Source organism: Apodemus sylvaticus, chromosome 6 (assembly GCF_947179515.1).
Source record: "Apodemus sylvaticus chromosome 6, mApoSyl1.1, whole genome shotgun sequence".
In the NCBI taxonomy this organism is placed as follows: domain Eukaryota; kingdom Metazoa; phylum Chordata; class Mammalia; order Rodentia; family Muridae; genus Apodemus; species Apodemus sylvaticus.
The window spans coordinates 121,228,920-121,254,555 of NC_067477.1; the positions used below are offsets into that span (position 1 = coordinate 121,228,920).

At 41.5% G+C, this 25,636-nt stretch overlaps 1 protein-coding gene across 1 annotated transcript; it reads right to left on the reverse strand.

Annotated features, from left to right (window-relative positions):
* Positions 1-8,042: 8,042 nt before the first annotated feature.
* Positions 8,043-23,578, reverse strand: Fam98a (family with sequence similarity 98 member A). The gene is made up of 8 exons (XM_052186386.1): positions 23,424-23,578; positions 18,943-19,091; positions 15,627-15,761; positions 12,147-12,331; positions 11,068-11,148; positions 10,349-10,465; positions 9,891-10,058; positions 8,043-9,805 (listed from the first exon to the last, which is right to left on the reverse strand). Exons 1-8 carry the CDS (start codon positions 23,543-23,545, stop codon positions 9,146-9,148), a joined length of 1,617 nt encoding a protein of 538 aa, XP_052042346.1. The 5' UTR covers positions 23,546-23,578; the 3' UTR covers positions 8,043-9,145.
* Positions 23,579-25,636: the final 2,058 nt, after the last annotated feature.

Below are 25,636 nucleotides of genomic sequence, written 5' to 3' on the forward strand. Positions count from 1 at the left end.
TGGTCACTTGATCCTCGACAAAGGAGCTGAAAACATCCAGTGGAAAAAAGATAGCCTTTTCAACAAATGGTGCTGGTTCAACTGGAGGTCAGCATGCAGAAGAATGCGAATTGATCCATCTCCTTGTACTAAGCTCAACTCCAAATGGATCAAGGACCTCCACGTAAAGCTAGACACTCTGAAGCTAATAGAAAAGAAACTGGGGAAGACCCTTGAGGACATCGGTCCAGGGGGAAAGTTCCTGAACAGAACACCAATAGCTTATGCTCAAAGATCAAGAATTGATAAATGGGACCTCATAAAACTACAAAGTTTCTGTAAGGCAAAGGACACCATCAAAAGGACAAATTGGCAACCAACAAATTGGGAAAAGATCTTCACTAACCTACATCAGATAGAGTGCTAATATCCAATATATACAAAGAACTCAAGAAGTTATACCCCAGAAAGCCAAATAACCCTATTAAAAAATGGGGTAGAGCTAAACAAAGAATTTTCACCTGGAAGAACTTCGGATGGCTGAAAAGCATCTTTAAAAATGCTCTCCGGGCGGTGGTGGCGCACGCCTGTAATCCCAGCACTCTGGGAGGCAGAGGCAGGCAGATTTCTGAGTTCAAGGCCAGCCTAGTCTACAAAATGAGTTCCAGGACAGCCAGAGCTATACAGAGAAACCCTGTCTCGGGGAAAAAACAAACAAACAAACAAAAACAAAAAACAAAAACAAAAAAACAAAAAAAAATTGCTCAACTTCATTAGTCATTAGGGAAATGCAAATCAAAACAACCCTGAGATTTCACCTTAAACCAGTCAGAATGGCTAAGATTAAAAATTCAGGAGAAAGCAGGTGTTGGCAAGGATGTGGAATAAGAGAACTGCTGGTGGGGTTGCAAATTGGTACAACCACTCTGCAAATCAGTCTGGCGGTTCCTCAGAAAACTGGGCACCTCACTTCTGGAGGATCCTGCTATACCAGTCCTGGGCATATAGCCAGAGGACTCCCCAGCATGTAATAAGGATACGTGCTCCACTATGTTCATAGCAGCCCTATTTATAATAGACAGAAGCTGGAAAGAACCCAGGTATCCCTCAACAGAAGAATGGATGCAAAAAAGGTGGTATATATACACAATGGAGTACTATTCAGCCTTAGAAACAATGAATTCATGAAATTCTTACACAAATGGATGGAGCTGGAGAACATCATACTAAGTGAGGTAACTCAGTCTCAAAAGATTAATCATGGTATACACTCACTAATAAGTGGATATTAGCCTAGAAAATTGGAATACCCAAAACATAATCTACACATCAAATGAGGTACAAGAAGAACGGAGGAGTGGCCTGGTTCTGGAAAGACTCAGTGTAGCAGTACAGGGCAAAATCAGAACAGGGAAGTGGGAAGGGGTGGATGGGAGAACAGAGGGAGGGAAGAGGGCTTATGGGACTTTCGGGGAGTGGGGGGCCAGAAAAGGGGAAATCATTTGAAATGTAAATAAAAAATATATCAATAAAAAAAAATTTAAAAAAAAAAGAAAGAAAAATGAGGCCTAAAACAGCTTATTCTGGGCACTGTCATATGAAGACAGATTCTATTTTTTGTCTTCTTTTTTTCTTCTAACACTGTCTATTCTTCCTGTTTAAAATTAGGTGGTCAAGACAAGGAACTGGATGGGTAAAATGTATATTAGAGAAAACAATATTACGCAAATATAAATAGCGTAAAGCATAATATGCTTAAAAGGCTATGAGAATTTAACAGTGAGGTAGGAACACTGACTCCTGGGTTGGGTTCTAGAATTACAGGAGAGTAAGCACAGGTGAGTACTTCAAGACTGCTTCGTTTCTGACTGCACCAGCCAAGGGAGCACTTGGAAACCTCAGATGGAAACAGTGCCTGCATCTTGCCCTCTAGTACTAGTCTCAGTGTCAGCCACACTGGAATTGTGTCAGAGTTCTTCTGGAGGAACACAAGGACAACATCACTTGAGCATTTTGATGAAGGATTGCCTGCACACTTCAAAAGTAAAACAAAATTAGTGGAGTGGGGGGGGGGGAAGAAAGGTGGGGGAGGGGAGTTGCAGTTCTGACCAAATGCAATGCAAGGGACCATGGTTATATACTGGGTCAAACATAAAATAAATCAGGGTTTCTATCGTAACTAGGAAAATTTAGATGTGAACTATGTTATACCATGAGTGAATGAATCCTAATCTACTTCAGTATGATAACAACTTTATGGTTATGTGGAAGACTATTTTTAGGAGACTCCTGTAGACTACTAAACTACTTAGGGAAGGGTATCACCATCAGCATATCATCCCATATCATCAGTATCACCCCATACTTACGACGACTATGTTAGCTGGGTATGCCTGGCTGCAAAGTTCTTTTAGATGCTTGTTTGTTTGTTTGTTTGTTTTAACATTTCTATTGTACAGTATGATAAAGCAATATGGCAAGATTTTAAAATGTTGACTCCAGATAAAGCATATCAAAACTTCTCTGTACATTTCTAGTTCTAAACAGTTTCAGGAAAAAAGACACATTTATCTTTACTGTAAGTCAGTTTTAAAGTTGCAATGGGTGCAAATCAAAAAATGGAGAGATCTTCAATTCTAAGCCCAAGGGAGAAAATGGCCACAGTCAGGTATTGATCGAAGTCTTGCAGGAGGGTATGGGCAGAAGTTTCTGTGGTAGACATGGATTTAGTGGTTGTGTCATTTAACAAACCAACAAACAGAACAGATGATATTAATCCCTCTCCCTTGTACTTTGGATAAAAACACAAAATCAAAATAGCATGAGAACCCAGGGCATACTAGAGATCACGGTGTTGGCCGGGGAAACACAACATCTGGTATCTCACTCAAAAACAAAAGGCTACAGAGCATAGAAAAAGTGTCTCCAAATTTCTCCATGAAGTTAGGCAGCTTTAATGGATTCCTGACCACATCACTAATAAACATTTATTGCTGCTTCAATGTGCCAAGTTTTAGGGTATTTTTTTTGCTACGCCATAGACAATGAATGCACTGTCCTACAAGGCAAATACACCACAGCCTTTGGAATTATCCCGTTCAGCAGAGAAGCATGTATCTCTGGCAGGTATTTATGACACCAGTACCCTAATCCACAGTAAGGAGAAGTTGACCACAGGAATCTGTAACACAGAAGATTTATTTTCACTTTAGCGTGTTCTATCACCAACCAATGAGTACATAATAAGGCCCTAGACCCATACCATCCGATGCAGTAGCTATTAGTGCTGGTGCCGGACACTGAACTCCCAGCCCTGAGCTTGCAAGGGAAGCACTTTGCCAATGAAGCCATGCATGTTTCAGTTTTTTATTTCAGATAATTATACAACAGAGGCAAAAGTCCTGACGATTCTAGAGCTACTTAAGGATCTTTACAACAGGACAATAAGGAGTCTTCCACTCTGCAATTTATTTCCTTCCTTGTTTTTGAAATGCTTATTACAAAAGTTCAGCAACTTTATTGTGAAAAAAACTCTAGAATCCCAAAGCATTCCAGACCAAATGGTGCAGATTGACAAGGAAGACTGTCACAGGGAGGCTTGGCTAGCCGGGAGAGACCGTTTCTTTTACAGATAAGATCTGAGCAAACTGTAAATGGCCAAGGTTTGCTGAGTTATAAGGCTATTCTTTAAGTTACAATGCATTTATGTGTCAGGCTCAAGTATACTGAGGAAGGAGGCTGCTCTGGGCTGTATATCACCATGTTCAGTGGACAGGTTTAGGCCAAGCTTAGTATTCTTTTTTTTTTTTTAAACATCTTTCTTTTATTAAAGATAAAATGTTATAGAATATATTATAATTCCAGTCTCTTTCCCTACTTCTCCCAGTTCTTCTCCACTTTCTCTCCCACCCAGATTTACCCTCATGCTATCTCTCCATAGAAAATAAACAGTCATATAAATGATAGTAATAAAATAAGATAAACCAAAACAAACAAATTGGGATAGAAAGAAACAATCAGAAGTAAAAGAACCTAAGAAAAGGCTCAAGAAACAGATATAAATGCAGAGATAGACATGTCTACACATTTAGGAATTATGTTAAGAAATGGAAGCCATAATATATACACAAACCCTGTAGCATAAAGAGAAAAACAGTAAAAATAAAAACAAAATGACATTGAATAAAATAAAAGCCCAGATATGAAATTATGAGGCAAGGAACTTTCAGTGATGCAACTGATTTCATTTTCTGTTAGCCATTTAATCTTGGACATTTAGAGAAAATTTTCCCCAGTGAGACTTTCATTTGCAAATTGTTATCAACTGGGGATCGCTTCAGGGTTCTGCTTTTAGCTCTAGGACCATATCTGGGGCAGACACATGATGGCCCTGCTCATGTCCCACTAAACCTAATGTCACGGTTTTCTTGGTCTTCCTCCTACTGACTCTGTCCCATAAACCATGATTCCTTAAGATTATATATCTGACCCACTACCCTTCCCTCTAATCTAATGGGATTCAGCAGTGACTCATAGTGCCGATTAAGTACCCTGATGCGAGTTTCTTGGATCCTTGCTCCAGCCAAACCCAAACCTTTATTTCTAAGCCTAAACCTTTATTTCTTGAGTTTTCAGGTGAAACACTCCCCAGGATGTTACTTTTTCTTTCTATATTTTTATTATAATAAATAATTTTGAGACAGAAGAGGGAGACCCACCCTGCCCTTGGCCATTCAGCAGGTGTTAAACCACATCATTAAGACACTGTTAAAAATGTGGCATAATCACGATTGTTAATGGTATGATTATTAATGCCCGTATTACTTCTGGTAAATATTCTCCTGGGTATGAATAGACACTGGGGGAATGGAAAAACTGAACTGCTTTGTTGGCAGCTGTTGGACTCATTCTCGCTGTCCTGAATTCCTTGAACGGAATAACTGGTCAGTTAAACAACCAGCCAGCCCACTCTTCTACATCAGTGCTTGCACAGATGCTTTGAGGAAACTACAGGGCAATTACAGCAGCGTCCTCCGGCTGCTGAAGGTGTAAGCACGGCCGTGAATGTTTCAAACAGTCCCTAGCAGGCTTTTTCCTCTTACTCTCCTTAGATGGCCCTGCAACCATCCTCACCGGGGTTGGCTTCCTGGTAACCTGCGACTAGTACAAAGGCAATCATGCCATGATTAGTACAAGCACAAACTTTTATTTAGGAGGGTTTGCTGGGACGGGTACAAAGACTCTAAGTGGCCATGAGAAAAAGGTACTGAGCTTCCTAAGCTAGGCAGACACACCTGTGTTCCTCCTCTCGAAGCAGCAGGGTCACTCAACAAAAGGCTTCCTATATGATCACTGCTTTCAGTGGAACAATCTGAGTGCCACCATGAAGAAAGCCGCAGAACAGCCAGCAGCACAACTAGCCACGGAAACAGCCTGACAGCCTCAGGGGCAGAGGCAAGGCTGAGCCTGTCAGGTGACTGACTGACAGCTGCACAGAGAACAATAAGGATGGCAGAAATAGAGCTTCTAGCAGAGGCTGAAGGACAGAAGGTTGTGAAGAGTCAGAGAAACAGCGGGCCGTACCTAGTTACCAGAAAAGGTCTAGATATCTGTTCTAGGCCAAGGGTCTCGGTCACCCCAGGCCTGGGAGCTGCTCTTACAGGGAGAGGGATCCTGATAGCAAGCCTCCACCCAGAGTGGGCAATGGCAGCTGGTGCCAAGGCTACACAGACACCTTAACCCCAGAGAGAGGCACCACCCGCTCCTGCTGCCGCGTGCCCGGTGCAGGTGTTCACTGCAGCCTTCATTAAACCGGAGATACTCAGAAGTGTTCTGTCAGGCAAAGCAAATAGCTACATTATCTTTTTCTTACTTAAAACCTTTGCATTTTGCCATCTAACTATTGCCCAAATCTGTACCATTTCTATTTCTATTCCACATGTGCATCAAGCTTCTTGTACCATATCTCATTGTTTCTGCTTTATACGCCCCCTCCTCTCAATCCTAGTCCCTACTCTAGTCCATGAATTAGATGAATTACACAGGTTCCACATAGGTACACACCAGTTTTTTATTGCTGTGTAGCAACAAGAGGAGTATTTCTAACTATAATCATGCTAATGAGGAATAAAACAATAAGATCAGGGAGAAGTCTTAGAGAGCTGTGCATGTGGTGATAAGCACAGCATGAATCTACTTTTCTACCTATGTAAACCCAGTACAAGGTCACCCTGTATTAGAAAACTAAGTTCTACACTAGCCCAGGCTACCGGAGACATTGTATCAAAAAAAGCAAACAAAAACCACTAATTAGATATCATAGGTGAAGGTGGTGGGTGATTATATCCACTTAAAATCTACTGTTAAAAGGACATCAGCAGAGTTTAGGAAGAACCCATACAACAGAAATCAAGATGTGAAATGCTTAGGGGAAAAGGCGATTCGGCAGTGGAAATGAGTTCTTTCTGACAGCTAGACTTAGTCTATGTCTGGTATAGCTGGCTATCAGCCAGCTTGGTTCTACAGCATGAAAGGAACAGTTCCCACAGCGGGGCTCAAGAGTTCTCAACAGACTCCGGGTTGCAGCTCCTGATCTTGGGTGGGACAATGTATAGGCCAACCTAGTTTGTTCCACAGATGGCCCTAGTGGTTCATGTGAAAAATTAACTCCTAAAAATATTGATTCTCAAAGAAATCCCCATATGTCTTACTCCAGTAAATCACGAATGATCACAAGATTAAGAAAGCCTACACGATCAGCCGACGTGTGGTTGGTGGAATTTGCCTATGGAGCCATGTGTCTGGGAGGCTGGGGTGAACCCAAGAGTTTGAGGCCAGCTTGAACATATTGAGATTCCAAGCACAAAAAAACCCAAGTGAAAACAGAATATGCCAAAATTTAAGGGAACTCTCTACAAAACCAACAATGCTAATATGGTAATGCTGGTGATTGGGATATCTTATCTAGAGAATATATTATAGTCAAAGGGAGAAACTAAATTCTTTTATGGCTTTTCAATGTAGAGAACAATGTCTAGTTTAAATCATAAACAATGATGAAAAATTTAAGGCCATCGTGGAGAAATCTACCATTTATCCTCATATGATCATGCCTGAGAAAGCAACCTCATAAGAATCAATCAAAATTCTACTTGTCAAAAGTCCAGTAGGAATACTGTTGAATCCTAGGTTATGGAAACAATTAAAGCAGTATCTACCTGAGCTATTATTTCAAGACATGCGACTGTGCCAACTCTAATTCTAACAGGAACCATTTACAGTAAACCTATGTATTCATGGATGTTTAAGAGAAACCTTACACTTGATTCATTTTAATAAAACATTTTTAACATCTTGAAATCAAAAAAGCTAGCTGAAATTGACTACAATTACTAAAAGGATCATATTGTCTTTCATGGATAGTTTTGATTATCAGAAAACCCTTATTTCAATAATAAAGTATTTTTAGAGATAAGACACTTTGGATTATACCATTTAGACCCTGTGAGATGGCTCAGAGTAAGGTCTTTTTGCTCAGGCCTGACTACTACCCAAATTTGATCGCCCAACTGCCTCTGTTGGAGGGAAGAATTAACACCTGGAAGTCATCTTGTGACCTCAAGGTACATTCCCCCACTCACACATAGTAACTCACACACATACATCACACCATAATACACTTTAAAGATGTTCCACTTAGCAGAAAAGACAATTTCTCTTCTAATAAATATCTTTGTATTTTCCAGTTCACATTCTTCTAAGAAAAGCAAGTCTCCTGTTTTTAGGAAGAACGGAAAACAAAACCTGAGATTAGGGAGGGCATTAATGTCTCTTGCCTCACATGTGTAACAACAGCTACACCCAGTGGACAGAGTCAGAGTAAAGCTTTCTAGCCATACTGTTATTAATTTGGAAATAGCTTTCCCCCCTCCCGTTTGTCTTAGCTTCCAGAAAAGGGGCTACCTTTTACTTAAGGAAATACTAAAAGCCTTACTCCAGAAGCCAGACCCAAGTGCACAATTTAGTATGAAAACAGCCAAAATAAAGCTCCCAAGGCAAGCAGAGAATGTACAGGTACTTTATTGCTCACCTCACACAGAACACACCTCCAGCCACGTTCTTTCACAGCTTGACAGTGTTTACATGTACAAAACCCCGGCAGAAGCATCGAGTGAGCTCAGAATAGACGTGGAGAGTGTCAGCCAGGCTTCTGTCTTCTGCAGCAATAATGAAGGGCCTCCTGCACTGAGCAGGACTCGATCTCACTTTGTAGTGCACTTCCATCACAAGAAAAGTCTCTTGCCTAATGCGAGCTAACTTGTATTTGCTGAGCCAGTAGCATTAACTAGTGCATAAAACAGATGTCTGCTCATCATTTCTTCTAGCAAGTTTCAAGTAAAAACAAGGTTGAAGGAGGAACTTTTGTCTCGGATGGATGCAGGTCTGTTTGAGTTGCTATACTTAACTAAGTGGCTACAGATACTACGGTTCACAACTTAGTTTGCTTTTGTCATGTTTATGGATTTTGGCCGTGGTCATGGATTTTGGAGGAACATTTGGTACAGTATTCCACCAACAGGATAAGGCTACTGAATGTGCTATCTGCAAAAGAGCTCATGTAATAGGAACCAACCCGACAGGTCTATCAAAAAGAAAGGTGACGAAATCTCTCTGAATAAAATGCCAATCAGGGCAGAGCTATGCTCAGAGAAGAGACATCAGAAAATAGTTTACGAAAAACACACATGGGTCGTCAATATGAGGAAGGTTTCCCAGCAGTAAATATAAAAAAAGTCTAGGCAAATCCTCATTTTCAAAACTTGCATATTGAAAATGTGAAAACTATTTTATTCAAGTAATTTCTTCAAAAAAGCATGTATGTTCCAACTGGATTAGCCTACTGGTCAATTAAAGGCAACTTAATTGCCTTTAAAATTTGTTTTTCATAGAAAGAAGAGATATGTTTCTTAAATAAACAGTGTTATGTAAAACTGTTTAGTAATAAAAAGAGAGAAAGAACTGAATGAAGACCAGCAAATAGTTATCCTAAGCAGGAGTATACCTGCCACCTGTGGTCTTACATTCATTCGAAATAGATGTTGGATTCCGGATTCTGAAACTAAGTTTCTATTACTTGAGCTCTAGCAAAATATAAGTTTCTGTAGCCTCAACTAGTATAATGTCTTCCTTGTCCAAATCCAGAATGACTATACTGATAGCCTCCATGTTGGAAGTGCTGTTCAAACTGGCCCCCTTGGTGATAAGTCTGGCTCCCTCTTCCTCCCCAGCCTCCTCCCTGGCTTCCACGTCCTCCCCGTCCTCCCCGACCACCTCTTCCCCCACGACCACTGCCTCGTTCGCCGTGGTGCCCACCATCTTGGTATCTATTGTCCTGCTGGTACCCACCGCCCTGGTATCCACTTCCTGTATATGAAGATGCTTGGAAGCCACCATAGCCACCACCTTGGTAGCCACTGCTGTGGCCGCTGTGATAGCCACCAGGCTGGAAGCCCGACTCTCGATAGCTCCCATCCTGGTAGCCACCTCCACTCCCACTGCCTCCATCTGTCCAGCCTCCTGGATGCTTATTTCCTCGTCCTCCCCCTCGGCCACCATGGTCATAGCCACCACGTCCACCTCTCCCTCCTTGTTCATGACCTCCTCGTCCTCCATATGAGGAATGTTCATAACCACCTCTCCCTCCTCCTCGGCCTCCTGCTTGCTGCTGGGGGCCATCTTGTCTTTTCTGCCACGGCGGCATCTCTGGGGGCGGAGGTTCAATTTCATTAGGTCTGCCACCTCTGTCAGGCACCCTGCCCATCAGCACCTATGTGATAAGAACAATAATGTAAGCTTCTCATTTTACTGACAGGGCAATGCATGTGAAAGGAAATCAAAAGCGCTCTAGTCACCTTATTAATGGCACAGGCAGTCTTTTCTCTTATGGACCCACTGCTTGTCCTTAAAATCTTTGACAAGTCTTGTCTGGCAGCCAAAAGATGAGCAACAGAAATATTACCTTTAGGAGACAAGACTGAACGCTTTGGCTGGTAAACCTTAGCTAATTTTTCTGTCTGACTCTGTTGAAACAAAAGTGTTCAAAGACAAATGTTAAAACTCAGAATGGGGTGCAGAAAACAAACACTACAACTAAAAAGATTAAAGATCTGATGAGGAGTTTACTGGGTTGGTTCCAGATGGTAGGAAATAGTTTTAAACTCTGTACTGTTTCCCGTACTTAAGAATTACCTTGTACAAATACAGCTGCCAGACTTGTTGACACAGCAGGCAATGGAGGCGGGGCTGGGCTCACCTGGAAGCATTCCAGGTGTGTAGGGACTGTGTCTAACAAACAATGACTTCAGCGTACCTTAGCTCTGTCAGACCAGCCAAAGGACTGGACAGTGACATCCAGACGTTTGATGAGCAGCTTCCTCCGGACTTCATATTCATTTGCTATGGCTTGGTTAATGGCTTCTATCTTTTCCTAAAGCACAATTTAAGCAACCAGTTAGGATTTACATATGTGCTTGATCTTTTGTTCTTAAAGAAGAAACTGAAGCTTTCACAAGTGACTCCCCAGAATTCCCCACACACGGTTCTTCCCACTGGCCAATATGTGAATGGTTAGTAAAGTGACAGGACAGAAAAGTTAGTCTCAAAACAATAATATATGTAAAGTAAGAATTCTTGGTTAGCTTTCCCATAATTCACTGCATGAAGTTGGTTCAGCTCAGGCCGGTTTGGATCCATCTGGCAATTAGAAAAAAAATGCTTCACTTATACCAAACTGCATTTAGTGAGTGAATGAAATATTTACAAATTATGAGATAAGTGGCTTCAAATCATACACAAATAAAAATGTATTCTTCATAAATCTGGAGGTTCCCCAAAATATCAAGGATGTCCATGTAGCAAATGACATATCAGAAAATGTAACTTAAGTCAGCGGTAATCACAGTATTTGGAAGGCTGAGGCAAGAGGACTGCCACTAATGTGAGGCCAACCTGGGCTATGAGTGTTGACATAAAAGCCCTGACATAAAGGATGGTTCCTTAGGAAGCTGACTCAGGAGGATCACGACTCACCCAGTGGGCTGGTCCCATCGGCTTCTTCAATAGCGGCTTTCCCACATGATTAGGTGGAACTTTTGCTAATGTTTCCTTTAACTGACACAAAAACAAATTAATGAATAAAAAAAAATCTAAAAGTAATACGTATCTTCCTCATTACCCAATTCCCATCATATCTTGCCATCAAAAGAAGAATCCTGACAGAGGCAAAGGTGGAGGCAGTTTTGAAACATAAATGTAAAGACCCGTGAGATAAGACACTGGCTTGTCCCACTCCTCCGTGACTAGAGAAGCATGGATCCTTCACTGGACCTGAGCAGTGCCTGACGCCAGTGGGCACTGAATGAGCATTAGCTGAATGGATGAATGAACACAGAGAATACGGACTACAGACACACTGTTGTGCCCCACAGCGTTCACCCCACGGTGAAAGGGAGTCCAGCAGATATGCAGACAGGAAATAACTTTATACAACAAAAACCATTTTCTTTTACTCATCCATTTTTAAATTAAAATGGCTTGTTCCTAATAATTTACACATATATGCATACATATATATATACATAAATCAGTATTCTGTTGATAATGTGTGGCATAAAAGTGATTCTATTTCCCCACACTATGTTAGTAGCCAGCAAATGGAGTTTGCTAGTTGGAATATACAGACCCAAAGCAACTGGATTAGAAAACAGAACTTATTAATGTCCTTTTCTGTCCAGTCAGTAGGGGGAAGCATAGTAATAATGATAAAAGCTATAGAAATCACCTCAAAGTTCAATCATTTTATAAAGGACTTAAGAATCTTAGTTATTTTTACATTATATCTAGCTTACTTCAGCTTTTAAACCAAAGTATAAAGTTTCATTATTGAAAGAGAAACATGTCAACGATTAAAAATAACAAAACCAAAAAGCACACTAAAATATTAATTTCTCTTTAAGGTATCTAGGATTTAAAACCCAAAACTCATTTATTAACATTCCTTATTAATATGTAAATTAGGTTCCCATTAAGAGAAATAAACTTAATGTTTCATTTCAAGCAAACGTAGGACTATGCCTTTAATACGCTACAATCGGTACTAAAGGTCTTACTTTTTTCTCAATCCCGCTGAAGAATTGGAACATAGTTATATTGGCTGGAGGTTTGGACATTCCTAGAGCAATACATATGCCTTTCAACTCTTGAAAGACCTCACTACCGCCTCCTTCTTGAGCTTTTTTTGGAGGAGCATTCACACAGAGCATTCTGGCAGCTTCTAGTTCTGAGATGAGGTATGCTGAAGTAAACAAAATAAGATTTCAAAATAAGATACTATAGTTAATAGCCGTAAGTCTGGAGTCACAACTCTATAGACCTAATGATATGTAACTTTTAAAGCTGCAAGAATGGACAGAACACAAATGAAAAGCACTGTTTTCTGCTAACAACATAACAATACCCTGCTTAGGCAACTCAGGTTCATTAAAATTAGGCAATACTTTGAAACCACGGACCAAAGTTGGTCACACCTAAAGATCTAGATTCTTGCATTTAATCGTGCTACCTCCTGAACAGGGGTTGGCATCTGTTAAAATTTTGCACAAGGTGACAAATGGCTCTTTGAACACACTGACGAAACTGCCCTGCCCTCTCTCACAATCAGCCTGTCTGAAGTGGTCAGGACCGTCCTAAGGATAAGGTCTTGCACTGTCTAAGGGTCTTCTCTCACTTCCCCTACAGTAGCCTGACGCACCTGCTGGGGGCTCTCTCATTGGCCCTTCCCCACCTGCTTCCTCTCCACATTCCTCACCTTCTCCCCCAACGAAAAAAACACAACTTTCAAATCATGTCTGCTTTTCAGTATTTTCCATGTGTGTGCATTCATATGTGCACAGCACAGCACACATACAGAGTTCAGGACAGCTTGCAGAGTTCTTTGAACTCAGGGGGTTGGCGGTGTGAACTCTAGGGCAGTCTTGGTGAGAAGAGCCTCTACCCCTGGAGCCATCCCTGGGCTCTTAAGTCACATTTTTGTCAGAATGCACTTTGTGTTGAATAATGTCCCCTTGTGAACTGCTTTAGCCTACTATACATGAGGACATCTCATGTAATTCAGCAGAAGCCTAACTAGTCAATGACATTCCTGTAGTTGTCCCAAAGACACTTCCATCTAAACTGTAGAATTTCCAAGCATTCAGTAAAGTCTGCTTCTGCTCTTTTGGGAGGTGTTTTCTAGGTCTTTCAATCCTATCAAAATCACCAAATTTGCTGTCCTCAGGTGGAAGCCAAGGGGAAGTCATGATTTTGGTAAGTCATGTATGTCTGAGAAGCCATCAATTCCTGTTCTAAAGTAATAAATACAGCTGAGCTTCTGTAGAGGCCACTGCACGTGGCTTTAGTAAATCTTGGTATGTTCCATGTAGTAAGCTATACTTGGGTACTAAGACAAGGAAAAGCAGAACTATGGGTATGAAAAGCAACTAGTGTTGTTGTAAAATGTTGTTTCTACCAGTGTCCTGACACACTCGCTCTCATACGCCATGTCTGTGTTCCTATAGAGACACAGGAGTTGGGTTGTTGCCACTGAGACCTCACAGAATGCTCAGCCAGGACTATTTAATGTCTGCCCCTTAAATAAAGTTTGCCAACCCTTGTTCTAGAAAATCATGTAACATGATTTAATACACTGGTTGTCTAAATTTGGGATGAGATAGTTCAGTCATTCCTGAAACTAATACCATCACATGAATCAAAGTACTAGAAAGGCACTGAGGATACTATAAAAACCCCCAAAACCTAAGATGATCTTTATTGACAATCTACTTAAGCATCAAAATATCTTCCTCTTTTATCTATTAGGAACTCAAGCTTGACTTAGCTATGAGTATAAACCGAGAACCATTCAAGGCCCAGAGCCAGTACCAGTAAATGGCCCAGAGCCCCTACACTTAAAGATTATTCTATTCTGGTACTTCAAATAAGGTTCATTTATTTCCTCATAAGTACAATGTGCTAAGCAATTCATATTAGTGTGGCAGAGTGCTGGAAGAAAATCATAGCATCAAGATGTGACAAAACTGACATTTGGCACAATAGAAATAGTCACACACAGGGCACCAATGAGCACGTGTATGAAACGCCACAATGAAAGAGGCTGCACACTGAGAGCTGTTGGGGAAAGCAGGCTGCAGTGACAAGGACAAGGAAAGGGACCAGTGTGCCTCGTGAAGGACGTAAAAAGCGAGTAACCTTTAGCTGCGTCACAGTTCACTTATTCAGGAGGAGCATGTGGTTGTATACTCTTGGTAAGCTCTTCAGGTATCAGCTCATAAAAATAGAGTTTGTAATTATTACCCCGATTCCAAAACAGTATAGTCTGTTTAAGGATTACTAAGGAGTTAAAAGCACTTTATAAAGATTTACAGACAATGTAGTTTTCTTAAGTGTCAGTAGAAAAAAGGCTAAGTTCTACGGAAGACTCAGCCATCTAGAGTCGTTTCCAAGCATCTTGCACAGTGGTTATCTTCCTATGTAGATAATGTATGTGACAAGCACAGCCGATCAGGGTAAATGATACTACAGAGAAGAATGAGTTCCATCTACTGCTGCTGTGCCAGTCCCAATCTGAAGGAGACCGAATACATATATAAAAGCTAGACATAAACATCAGTGTCTGCAGCAAGTCCTGACCCGTGTGCATGCACTGACCCAGCAACAAATAGTAGACAAAGGGGACATTAAGTAACTGCAGAAATTTTTAGTGCCTAAGCATAATAGCTATAACATATTTTTTTCAAAAAAAAAAAAAAAAGCAAAACAACATAAAACCTTCAATACTATGGTTTTAGTATGTTCAGACTCCACAGTACAGCTATAAAACCAACCAAATAAACATTCTGGACTATGTTTGTCATAGGACATTCAGTTAACCAAAGCTGAATGTAGCTTAATTTCAAAATGCTACAGATTCTGAGTTAAGATTATTGCTTAAGCTTACTGGGAAGTTTGTACAAGGCAATACAATTTATGAGTCTACTAACTGTATCTCAGGAAAAGAAAGTTATCTTTTTAAAAGACATGGAAAGAACTTTTTATAAAAAAAAAAATGATGTTCCACAATGATCAGTGGTAGAGGAACCATTTAAGTGCTGATCATGTATACTTAGAAACAAAAGCATTTACCAACCCAAAGAAACATCACCATATGAAACAGCTTTACAATACCATCAGGCAAGCACTGCTTCCTCTTCCTGCCCTTATGGCTACAGGCTCGCCATTACTTATGTGCCTGCTTTCCATCTAGGCCACAAGCTTAGGAGGACACTGGTGTCACACTCCAGCATCCCCACTGGTCACAGCAGGAGAGGCACAGTAGCTAGAGGAGTGCCAGGGCAGAGGCCAGTTCAATCAAAGCGCCACTGGTGTGCATGCCTCCACCAGTTCCTAATTGGAAATGTAGCTAACTCTTCGTTTAAAATGGATAGTATTTGAACTAAAGTCACAACGAAGCAAAATACAACTATACCAACAACAACCCACATATTACTTATGGAAAACATAAAATCGCTACATTCTAGTAGCCATGAACTTACTGAGCAAAAGGAGGCAGTTCTTCTGAACAAGAAGGCGCTTGGTTACATCCCCAGATGTCAGAGAAGGATATGGGCAGTTCATCTCCCCAAGCAGCCCACTCACCTCAAGCTGGAATTCTTCAGCTTCACTTGGACCTTGGGAGGATTAAAACAATTTTGACAGCATTAGTTCCCACTCGGCCTTTCCCGCCTCAGCTCTTCTTCCTGTTCCATCTTTTCTCACACCACTGCAAAATTCCTTTTATAGTGTGCAGGAGGCTAGTCCCTTGCTTGACAATTGAGTTAATACTTATTATTTTGCATGTATGATGCACGTGTAGAACACACAGGTACAGAGGTCAAAAAGACCATGAAGTGGTTGCAGGGTCCACACTCAGGCCCCCAGTGTTGTATGCCAATTGCTTTTCCTGTTTAGCCACATTTCACCAGCCCTGCTTGAGAATGCTCTAACTTTATACCTTAGTCAGTTTTTCCTACCTGCTTTCAGACTCCTCCCAACCGTTTTTTTTTTTTCGGGGGGGGGGGGGGGGAAGGGGGTTTGGATTTGTTTTTTTTTTTTTTTCCGAGACAGGGTTTCTCTGTACAGCCCTGGCTGTCCTGGAATTCACTCTGTAGACTAGGCTGGCCTTGAACTCAGAAATCCGCCTGCCTCTGCCTCCAAAGTGCTAAGTGCTGGGATTACAGGTGTGCGCCACCACGCCCGGCTAAAGAACTTTTTCTTTTTCTTTCTTTTTTTTCTTCTTCTTCTTTTTTTTTTTTTTTTTTTTTTTTTTTTTGGTTTTTTTTTTTTCGAGACAGGGTTTCTCCTGTAGCTCTGGCTGTCCTGGAACTCACTTTGTAGACCGGGCTGGCCTCGAACTCAGAAATAGGCCTGCCTCTGTCTCCCAAGTGCTGGGATTAAAGGATTGAGCCACCACCGCCCGTCTTCCCAACTGTTTAAGTCTGTTTTTCCAGTACATTCATTCACAATCATCTATGTGCCGCTTCCACAGACACTGGCTCTACTAGGCCACCGTTCTCCAGTGTCCCAGGAAAGCACGGCCCATTGTTACTTTTGAGCCTTTAAGCTATGACTGTGACTGACAGGGTGACTATGCCTTTTTCTACTAGTGAACCTACTCATTCATCAAAGGCGGGTAGCCTTCTCCACGAGACCTCCCTAATACTTCTGCACTCACTGATTTCTTCCTCCTGTGAACCACAAAAGCAAGAGTTCAATTATGGTGGCAATCACCAGTTTTTTCACTTGTATTTCATATTCTCAGTTAACTGAAACCAGAAGGCAGCAAACATGACTTATAGCTCTGTACTTCAATAACATGCAAAAAAAAAAAAAATAAAAAAAAAGCCAGCTTGAGGGAATTGGAGAGACTGTTCAGCAGTTAAGAGCACTGGTTAGTCTTCCAAAGGACCTGGGTTCACTTCTCAGCACTCATATGGCAGCTCACAACAGTCTGTAACTCCTGCTCCAGGGAATCTGATACCTTCACACAGACATACATGCAGTCAAATCACCAATGAACATTTTATATATATATAAAATTTGAGGTTTAATGGTTAAATGAAGGGATGGGCGTCACCTTCATTATTTTGATTGTTCTCTTCTCAGTATTGCATATTGATAGAAATTAATAAGCCTTAGAGTTATTCTCAAGTCCCAAGTCCATTTTCTCATCACGTGTTTATCAAATTGTGACCTGTCAACCCTAAAGCTCCAAAGAGTTCCTGGGAGCTGGGAGATGAGGAGACAAGAGAGAAGGAGGGCACCATCAGGGTGATCGAAGCTGTGATCAATGCATCCCAGAGATCCATAAGGCTCTCTGACAGTCAGAGGAGAGGCTAACCCTGCCCTCCCTCTACACAAGCAGTAACCTCACTTACCTGGTTTATGTGCTATATGATCCCAGTTAAAAACAGTATCCCATACAGTATTTAAAGGTTTCTACAAATCAGTCAGAGTAAGTGGCAGACTGCCAAAGTGGTTAAAAGCACCAGTCCCCAATCTCTCCTGATGCTGTGTGTATGAAGCCTAATTACATGACCCCAGGCAATGCACCAAACTTCTTTGGGCTTTTGTCACTGAGGGCAGCGAGGTAATAAAATCTAGCACACAGAACTGCCCTAAGGTCTAAATGAGTTAATCAGTACATACTGCTTTGAATACAAGGAATATAACATATGCTATCATTATTATTATGACACTATATCTTGTTCATTGAATTGGTCAGACATAGGTTAAACTTTGATACAACCAACCTGTACTAACAGGCCAGGTGTGGAAAGTCCAGCACTTAGGAGGCTGATGCAAAATTTCCTCAAACCAGCCTGCATCTGAGAGACATGTTTGAGTTGTACAACAATTCCTTGTGCCTCAAACATACCAAGAAGTAAAATAAATACCAGCAAACAAGAGTGAGCGCTTCAAGATGGGATTACACCATCCCAGGGGTACACTAACAGGCAGACATTCTTACTTCCTATCCATTAGAGCTCTACCTATGACAGGAAGAAGCAGAAGGTAGAGCGTCAGGTTCCAAGCTCATTCAGAGTCAGCAAACTAGTGGTAAATGTCAAGAAAACAGGCACTATAATCTAGGTTGCTATATACAATGTACTTAATAGTGGGTTCCAGTGATGTGACAGTGGCCTAATGGCATGTCTCCATTATTCCCAAGCACAGCAGAATTACAATGCGCATGCTACATACTGTACACAGTTCTGGAATCTGGTAGACCTAAAAGAACATCCTAAATTCTAGTAGCCGCCAATCCAGGATGTCACAATTCAAGTTTCACAAAATACAGACAATGTGGGTCTTGCCTATTATCCCAGCACTCAGCAGGCTGAGGCTGAAAGGTCATGAGTTCAAGGCCAATCTATGCTACATAGTGAAGCCCTGTTAAAAAACAAAACCAGGGCAAGCACATATATTTCATACATGTACTCTATATTCTTCTGTTTCAGTACAAGGATCTTTTCAGCCTCTGCATATTTTTTATTGTTGTAGCCTCATATTTAGAATTACTTTATCCTTGAAAACAGCAATATCAAATTTGTTGACTTGACCACTTTTCTATCTTTTTATTAGGATTACATGACATTATACTGTATTAGGTAAAAGTTCAGTTTTTCAATTCCAAAGAGAAACTCTTAGTCAATTTGTTTTTTTTTTTAAACTGTGTGTGTGTGCGCACACACACACAAGGTTTGACATATTTCTTCACAGTTACAAAACTTTTAAAATTTTAGCTTTAATATTAATAATATTGAATTCACGATGCCCCAATCTTGTTTTAAAACATGAAGATTTACTCACTGTTAGTTGCCTGCACATTTTCTTCTAGTTTACAGAGGACTCTCAATTCAGACACCAGCCAAGCACAGAGTTTGGTAAACTCGGGGGAAGCGGCTCCAGCAGAGGCTGCCTGCAACAGTGCACCATCGTCCAACAATGGGCCCTTGTAACTAGTGAGGAAGAAAGTACATCTCAGAGGAAAAATCAACGTGCGGTATGTTGCAGGTAAAACACATCTATGCATTGCTTATGTAAATAAACCATATGCACCTGGTACATACATGTACATACAGGCAAATACTCATAGACACACACACACACAAATCTTTAAAAAAATTTAAATGAAGAAAATGTCAATGCTGGGCGGTGGTGGTGCATGTCTGTAAGCCCAGCACTCTGGGAGGCAGAGGCAGGCGCATTTCTGAGTTCGAGGCCAGCCTGGTCTACAGAGTGAGTTCCAGGACAGCCAGGACTATACAGAGAAACCCTGTCTCGGAAAAAAAACAAACAAACAAAAGAAAAACAAAACAAAACAAAACAACCTGTCAAGCTGGGCATGATGGAACATACCTGTAATCTCAGCCCAGGGGAAACACAGAAGAACCTTTGCCTGGAGCCACAGGAAGGCTTAGTGAGGTACTTAAAAACAAAACAAAACAAACTCAAAACAAAACAACAAAGAAACCAATCAAACTCAAGCCTTCAGAACACGTGGGGGGGGGGGGGGGAGATGCCGCTCAGGTGGGAGAGTGCCTGACTAGCACACATGGTTTAGATCCCAAAACGTTATAAATTGAGTATGGTGGCATATGCTTGTAATCTTAGCTCTGGACAGGTGAAGGCGTGAGGATCAATCAATCGTTTGAGGTCATTCTTTGCTATGCAGAATTCAACGCAAGCCTAAGATACAGGAGACGCTGTCTTAAAAGTGTCCCCCCTCAAAACAAAACAAAAACCCTAAAAAACTCAACCTAGAAACCATACATGCAATGAACATAGTCAACTTTTACACACTCACTGAAAGCTCTTTTGTAGTTATTTTCTTACCATAATCAATTAGATGTTATTTTTGGAGATTTGCTTTAGGAATCTTTCCAAGTAATCATTTATTTTATAAATACGTCTTTTGATATCTCTCTCTCTCTCTCTCTCTCTCTCTCTCTCTCTCTCTCTCTCTCTCTCTCTCTCTCTCTCTCTCTCTCTCTCAAGACTGGGTCTCATGCTGCCCAGGCAAAAGAATTTAAGAGTAACCAGAACTGGGTGTTCTGGCACATTACTATAATACCAACTACTCAAGAAACTGAATAGGGGAAATCACGAGTTTGAGGCCTCGGAAACTTTGCAAGATCTATCTTAATGAATCAAGCAAGCGAGCAATCAAGCACTCTTTAATTTATATTGTGCTCATGAGATGGCTCTCAGCAGGTGTTACAGATGCTTGCCACCAAGGCCTGATCACACTACACAAGAAAATCAACTGCAAACTGTCTCTGACTTCGACAAGCACATGGTGGCACATACACACAAATAAAGAAATGTAATTTTTCTTTTAAAGACAAGAATCTATGTAGACCTGGCTGTTTTGGAACTTATTATATGGATCAGCCTGGCCTCAAACTTATGGAGATCTGCCTGCATCTTCCCCACTGAAATTAAAGACTGTGCTACTGTGCCCAGTGTAAAACAGACAAATAAAAACAAAGCAGCTTAGATAATACTACATTCTTTTAAGTGAAATATTAAATAAAAATATTGTCAAGGATATAAATATACTTAACACGGTATTCAGAGGTCTGGATACTTTGAGATTCTTGTAAATATGCCTATATGTTTACATATGAGGTGGATTAGAAAGAAATCTTCCACACTCACACAAAATTATACATCACCCTGGAGGCCAGAGGGGAGGAACTGGAGAAATGGTTCAGCGGGTAAAAACACATGATGCTCTTTTTTTTTTTTTTTTTTTAATTTGGTTTTTTTGAGACAGTGTTTCTCTGTGTAGCCCTGGCTGTCCTGGAACTCAACTCTGTAGACCAGGCTGGCCTCGAACTCAGAAATCTGCCTGCCTCTGCCTCCCAAGTGCTGGGATTGATTACAGGCATGCGCCACCACCACCAGCCACAAGCTGCTCTTAAAGAGGGCCTGGGTTCCGTTCCCAGCACCCACACTATTTCTGGCCTCCTCAGGTATCCAGTTTACACATGGTATACATTGACACACACACACACACACACACACACCTACGTAAAAACAAACAAAAACCCCAACAAGTCTTTATAAAACACACACACACACACACACACACACCATAGTAAATAGTAGAGACATTTGAATAAAAGGCCCAAGCTTAGAAATTCCTCCTTGTGCTCCACATTCATTCAACAGCAGCTGCTACATTCCTACTGTGTGCTAGGTTGGAGATAAAAGATAGCCTTTGCTGCTCTAGAGGCAGAAGCTGAGGATCAGAAAGTTAAGAGGCCAGCCTGGTGTACAGGGAGAGTTCCAGCCCAGCCAGGGTTACACAGAGAAACCTGTCTTGAAAAAAGACAGTATTCAACCATAATTTTTTAGCAAATTCTTTAAAAATACACAGTAATCAACTAATGGTGACTTTTAATAATACTTAAATGTAACCACACTAAGTTAAAATTAATTACACTTTCAGAAAAACTCCATGGTTTTTATTACAATGCAACCTAACTATTTATTTGAGGGCAACTGTTGCAGGAATAATTAGAGTAAGCCAGACAAGAAGACATCGTTAGGATAAGAGAACAGTAATGAGAAGCAATTTCATCCATGGCTGCCAGTCAATTGATCTTCACCCACACAGAATGTCCCTTTCCTCTTGTTCTTCAACACTCCCTTCTCAAGGGAAGAGACCCTCCTCTGGGCTTCCCACTGTATGCTTCTCAGAGCTTCCACATGAACTTAGACCCGGAGGGAAGCCCCACACTGGCACAGAGCAAGGGTCCCTTAAAAATGTTTACTGAATAAGCAAATCATCTTTAGACACCATTGAAAAGCACCCATTCTGCAGAATGTGACTTACTTATAGCCCACTGCAAGAACTAAGCTGGCTAAATCTGGGTTATTCACAAAATGGGATTCAAAGAAATGACCACGGTGGCTGACGTTAACAATGATGGCTACTAAGCTTCCTTTAGGGTCAGTACCTACTAGGACACCAAGCTATTCACATGGGTTGAGCTTTGGATAACTCAAGGTGTACTTCACTAAAGAAAGGTTTTCCTCTAGAATTTCCATGCCGGGCTGGTGAGATGGTTCAATGCTCTTCGGAAGTCCTGAGTTTGAATCTCAGCAACCACATGGTGGCTCACAACCATCTATAATGAGATCTGATGCCCTCTTCTGGTGTGTCTGAAGACAGCTACAGTGTACTTACATATAATAAATAAACCTTAATATATATATATATACATATATATATATATATACATATATATATATGTATATATATAATTTCCATGCCATGAAAAAGCTTAAATGTTTGATAAAAGACTATAGTTAAAAATATAACTATCAGTAGGGCATGGGGCCTCACTCCTTTAATCCTCTCTCTCAGGTGCCAGAGGCAGGAGAAACTCTGTCAGATCTTCATGGCCGAGGTTATATTGCCGCCCTGCTCCAAAAACTAGCTAACGCTATGCTTATTTTCCCCTGAAATAGTTACCCACAGGCAAATACTTAATCATGCAGGGTTTTATTTTTCAGCGTTAAGTGACTCTAGGTTCTCAAGTTTGAGCACCTTGATCTGGGCGACCGAATGAGATAAATAAGCCTTATTTCCAAATTCCTAAACATTGAAGACTATGACTGGGTAATTATCACAAGAGAGTCAAAGTGCAAACAAGCTGCTTTTTGGTGGGTGAAGACGACCCTGGAATCCTGGAGTTCAGCGAGGTTGTGCTACGGGTCTCAAGTCACTGACTGTCATTTCCAAAGCAGGTGGTTGAAAGGTTAGGTGCACAGCTGAGCGGGCTTGAGCCGGCTGCATCGCCCAGACGTGCGCTTTTGGAAGCCTAGGTGCATGCAGAGATGACTGAGCAAAGATTTTTTTGAGAGAAGTAGGGTGGGAGGCAGAAGCTCAAGACAGAAGTAGGAAATCGTGGGGCCAAGTAGGAAAGCAGATACAACTTTGGCAAACCATAAAGTGGGGGGAGGACGGGAGGACGGGAGGCTAGAGGAGAAAGCTTGGGGAGTGGGGGTGGTGAGAACCGGAGCCCAGACAATGACACGCATGACTGACACACGCTGCGGGTAGCCGGGCTTCAGGGAGCACAGGGGAGGACGAGGGCCATCGGAGCCGAGTCCGCAGGGTAGGTGTGGACGTGGCACGGGGGTCCCTGGGCCAGCGGGAAGCTACGGCGGGAGTCGGGTGCGGCGTGGAAAGGCAGGTGGCTCCGACCGGGCGCCCGAGGAGTTCCCCGGGCTCTAGCAGAGTGGACTTTCAGAAACTTATGGCCCCGCGGTCTTACCCTAGATCTTCCAACGACTCCAAGATGTCAGTCTCCATGAGGTCACACTCCATGCTACTGTGGTATTCAAATTTCCGAGTCGTCAGGCTGCCCTCTCGCCGGCAACGCGTACACTCGCGCATGCGCTCCTTCCCCGGAACTTCCAAGTCGACAGCTGGCGCCTCAGTCGCTGCATTGCGCATGCTCCGAGCGTGCGCAAGCAGTTTGGTTCCGCCCTCTGCCCCACCTCACCCGCTGAAAATGGCCGGGTCTGCGCATGCACAGTATGGGATAGTGAAGCTAACTGCCCTAAGAAGGGCAGGAAGACAGGCAGCGTGGCAGCTGGGCTCCGAGACCCAGCTAGGGGGCGCGGAGCTAGTGGAATGCGCATGTGCACAGCTTGGGGCGAGGCAGGCGCGGGAGGAGCTGGAGTCAGGTCCCCAGCCTAGGATTTTAGAGTGACAGCTGTGTAGTGTTGTGAGTCACCAAAGAAGGGCAAATTTGTGCGTTCCCAACCACAGCCTAGGGCGGGATAGACAGGTCAAAACCAATGAAAGCCAGAAAAATGCCGTTTGATTTTTCTTCAGTGTAGCCTCTGAATTTCACAGTTAAAGAAGTGGATTTCCTCAGTATGGATGCTTCAGAAAGTCTCTCTGCGAAAGTTTTTTCTCCCTGTCCTCTTGAGCCTGCCCCAGACACCATGCATTTTGTTTTAACGGGAAAGGGCATAACTCCATATCAAATACAATAGGGTATTTTGATTATATTCAGTTTAGACAATGGATCAACTTTTTGTCTCCGTTGATTTATTTTTTTTAATTTTTTTTTTAATTTTTTTTTACATTCAGGGTTTTATAGAGCCATGGGTGGCCTGGAACTCACTATGTAGCCCAGGCTGGCTGTGAACCTACCAGAGATCCACCTACCTTTGCCTTCCCAGTGCTGAGATTAAAGACATCTGTCACCACGATCAGCCATTACTTTTGGCCATCCATGCTTGGGTGTCGCTTTCTGTTATGATTATGTGTTTAAGAACTGTTGAATAATGAGGAAACCTATTTCAAAGTGATGAAGTAATTAGAAAAATTATATTTAGCTATAAATTACCGTGCTGTTATATTGCGCAGTCAATTGTTTGGTTTTAAACTTGTTCTCAAATTTTATTTCGTGGTTTCCATTTTCACGTCTAATGGATAAACATTCTCTATCAATAGTAATGCATGTTTTAGTTATTTATTTTGCGTAACGTGGATTGGGAGAGAAGGTTATGCACCTACTCTTCTAGTGACTACCCTCTTGACCTAGAAGTGACCTGGTTTCTCTAAGAAAGCTCCACTAAAGTTAAATGTTCTTCGAGGTGATTCTAATTTCCTGGTTGTGAAAAGTTGCAAAACCAGAGCCAAGGTTCTATCAGATTGTCATTAGTCCTCTTAAGAGCCCACCCATGCCCATCCCTGTGTGACCTAACCTCATTTTGAGTATCAGGTAAAACTTTTGGAATGTGTAAACTTCCAAAATTTTGGAATGTGTAAATAAGCTTCTGCCTACTCAAGGCCAAGAGTGTCATGAGATAAGATCTAAGTTTCTCTCCACATTACTGTAAACTTCTCATCTGCTGTCCCCATCAATATATCTGAAGAAATAAACCCTTGATGTATGAGTTTGTATTGTGTAACTGTACAAACAGTGGAACCGGTCCTGTGTTGGCACATGTTACTTGGGGCAATCTGAGTCTGAACTTAGGCCATGCTCACTTATATATTTGGCTCAAGAAAAATTATTTTGCTCCGTCTGGGGTAAGAACTATGTTTTGCATCTTAACTTATGCTGTATAAACCTTGTTTGCATTATATAGATGAACAACCCGAAGCACCGAGTCTTACTGATCCTTAGCATTCATAAACAATAAGTGCATTTTGAAACTTGAGCATATTTGCATCCACATACTTGTTTATTCAGACAAGGATTTGAAGCAGAATGTGAAAAGATAGGAAAATGAATTATCAGAATTTGTTTATGTGTGTATATATTGTACATAATTTTAGTATAATGAATCTTTATCAGGGAAATGTTGAACATACTAAAACAGTAACAATAAAAGATTGTTTGTAATAAAAAAGGTTTTATTCTTAACTCAGCCACCCCCAGCTGTGCTACACTAGACTATTTTAAACACTGACATTTAATTTTTAATAAAATCAAGCCAAGTCAAAGGTTATCATTAAAGCCAGGCG

Bases quoted from the DNA above. Each gene is read 5' to 3' on its own strand.
- Fam98a (XM_052186386.1), bottom strand. From the start codon at position 23,545: ATGCGCGAGTGTACGCGTTGCCGGCGAGAGGGCAGCCTGACGACTCGG. The intron at 12,332-15,626 runs GTAAGTTCATGG...TGTTTACTTCAG, and splicing joins GAACTGCCTCCTTTTGCTCA to CATACCTCATCTCAGAACTA. The intron at 11,149-12,146 runs GTAAGACCTTTA...TTTTTGTGTCAG, and splicing joins TCAGCGGGATTGAGAAAAAA to TTAAAGGAAACATTAGCAAA.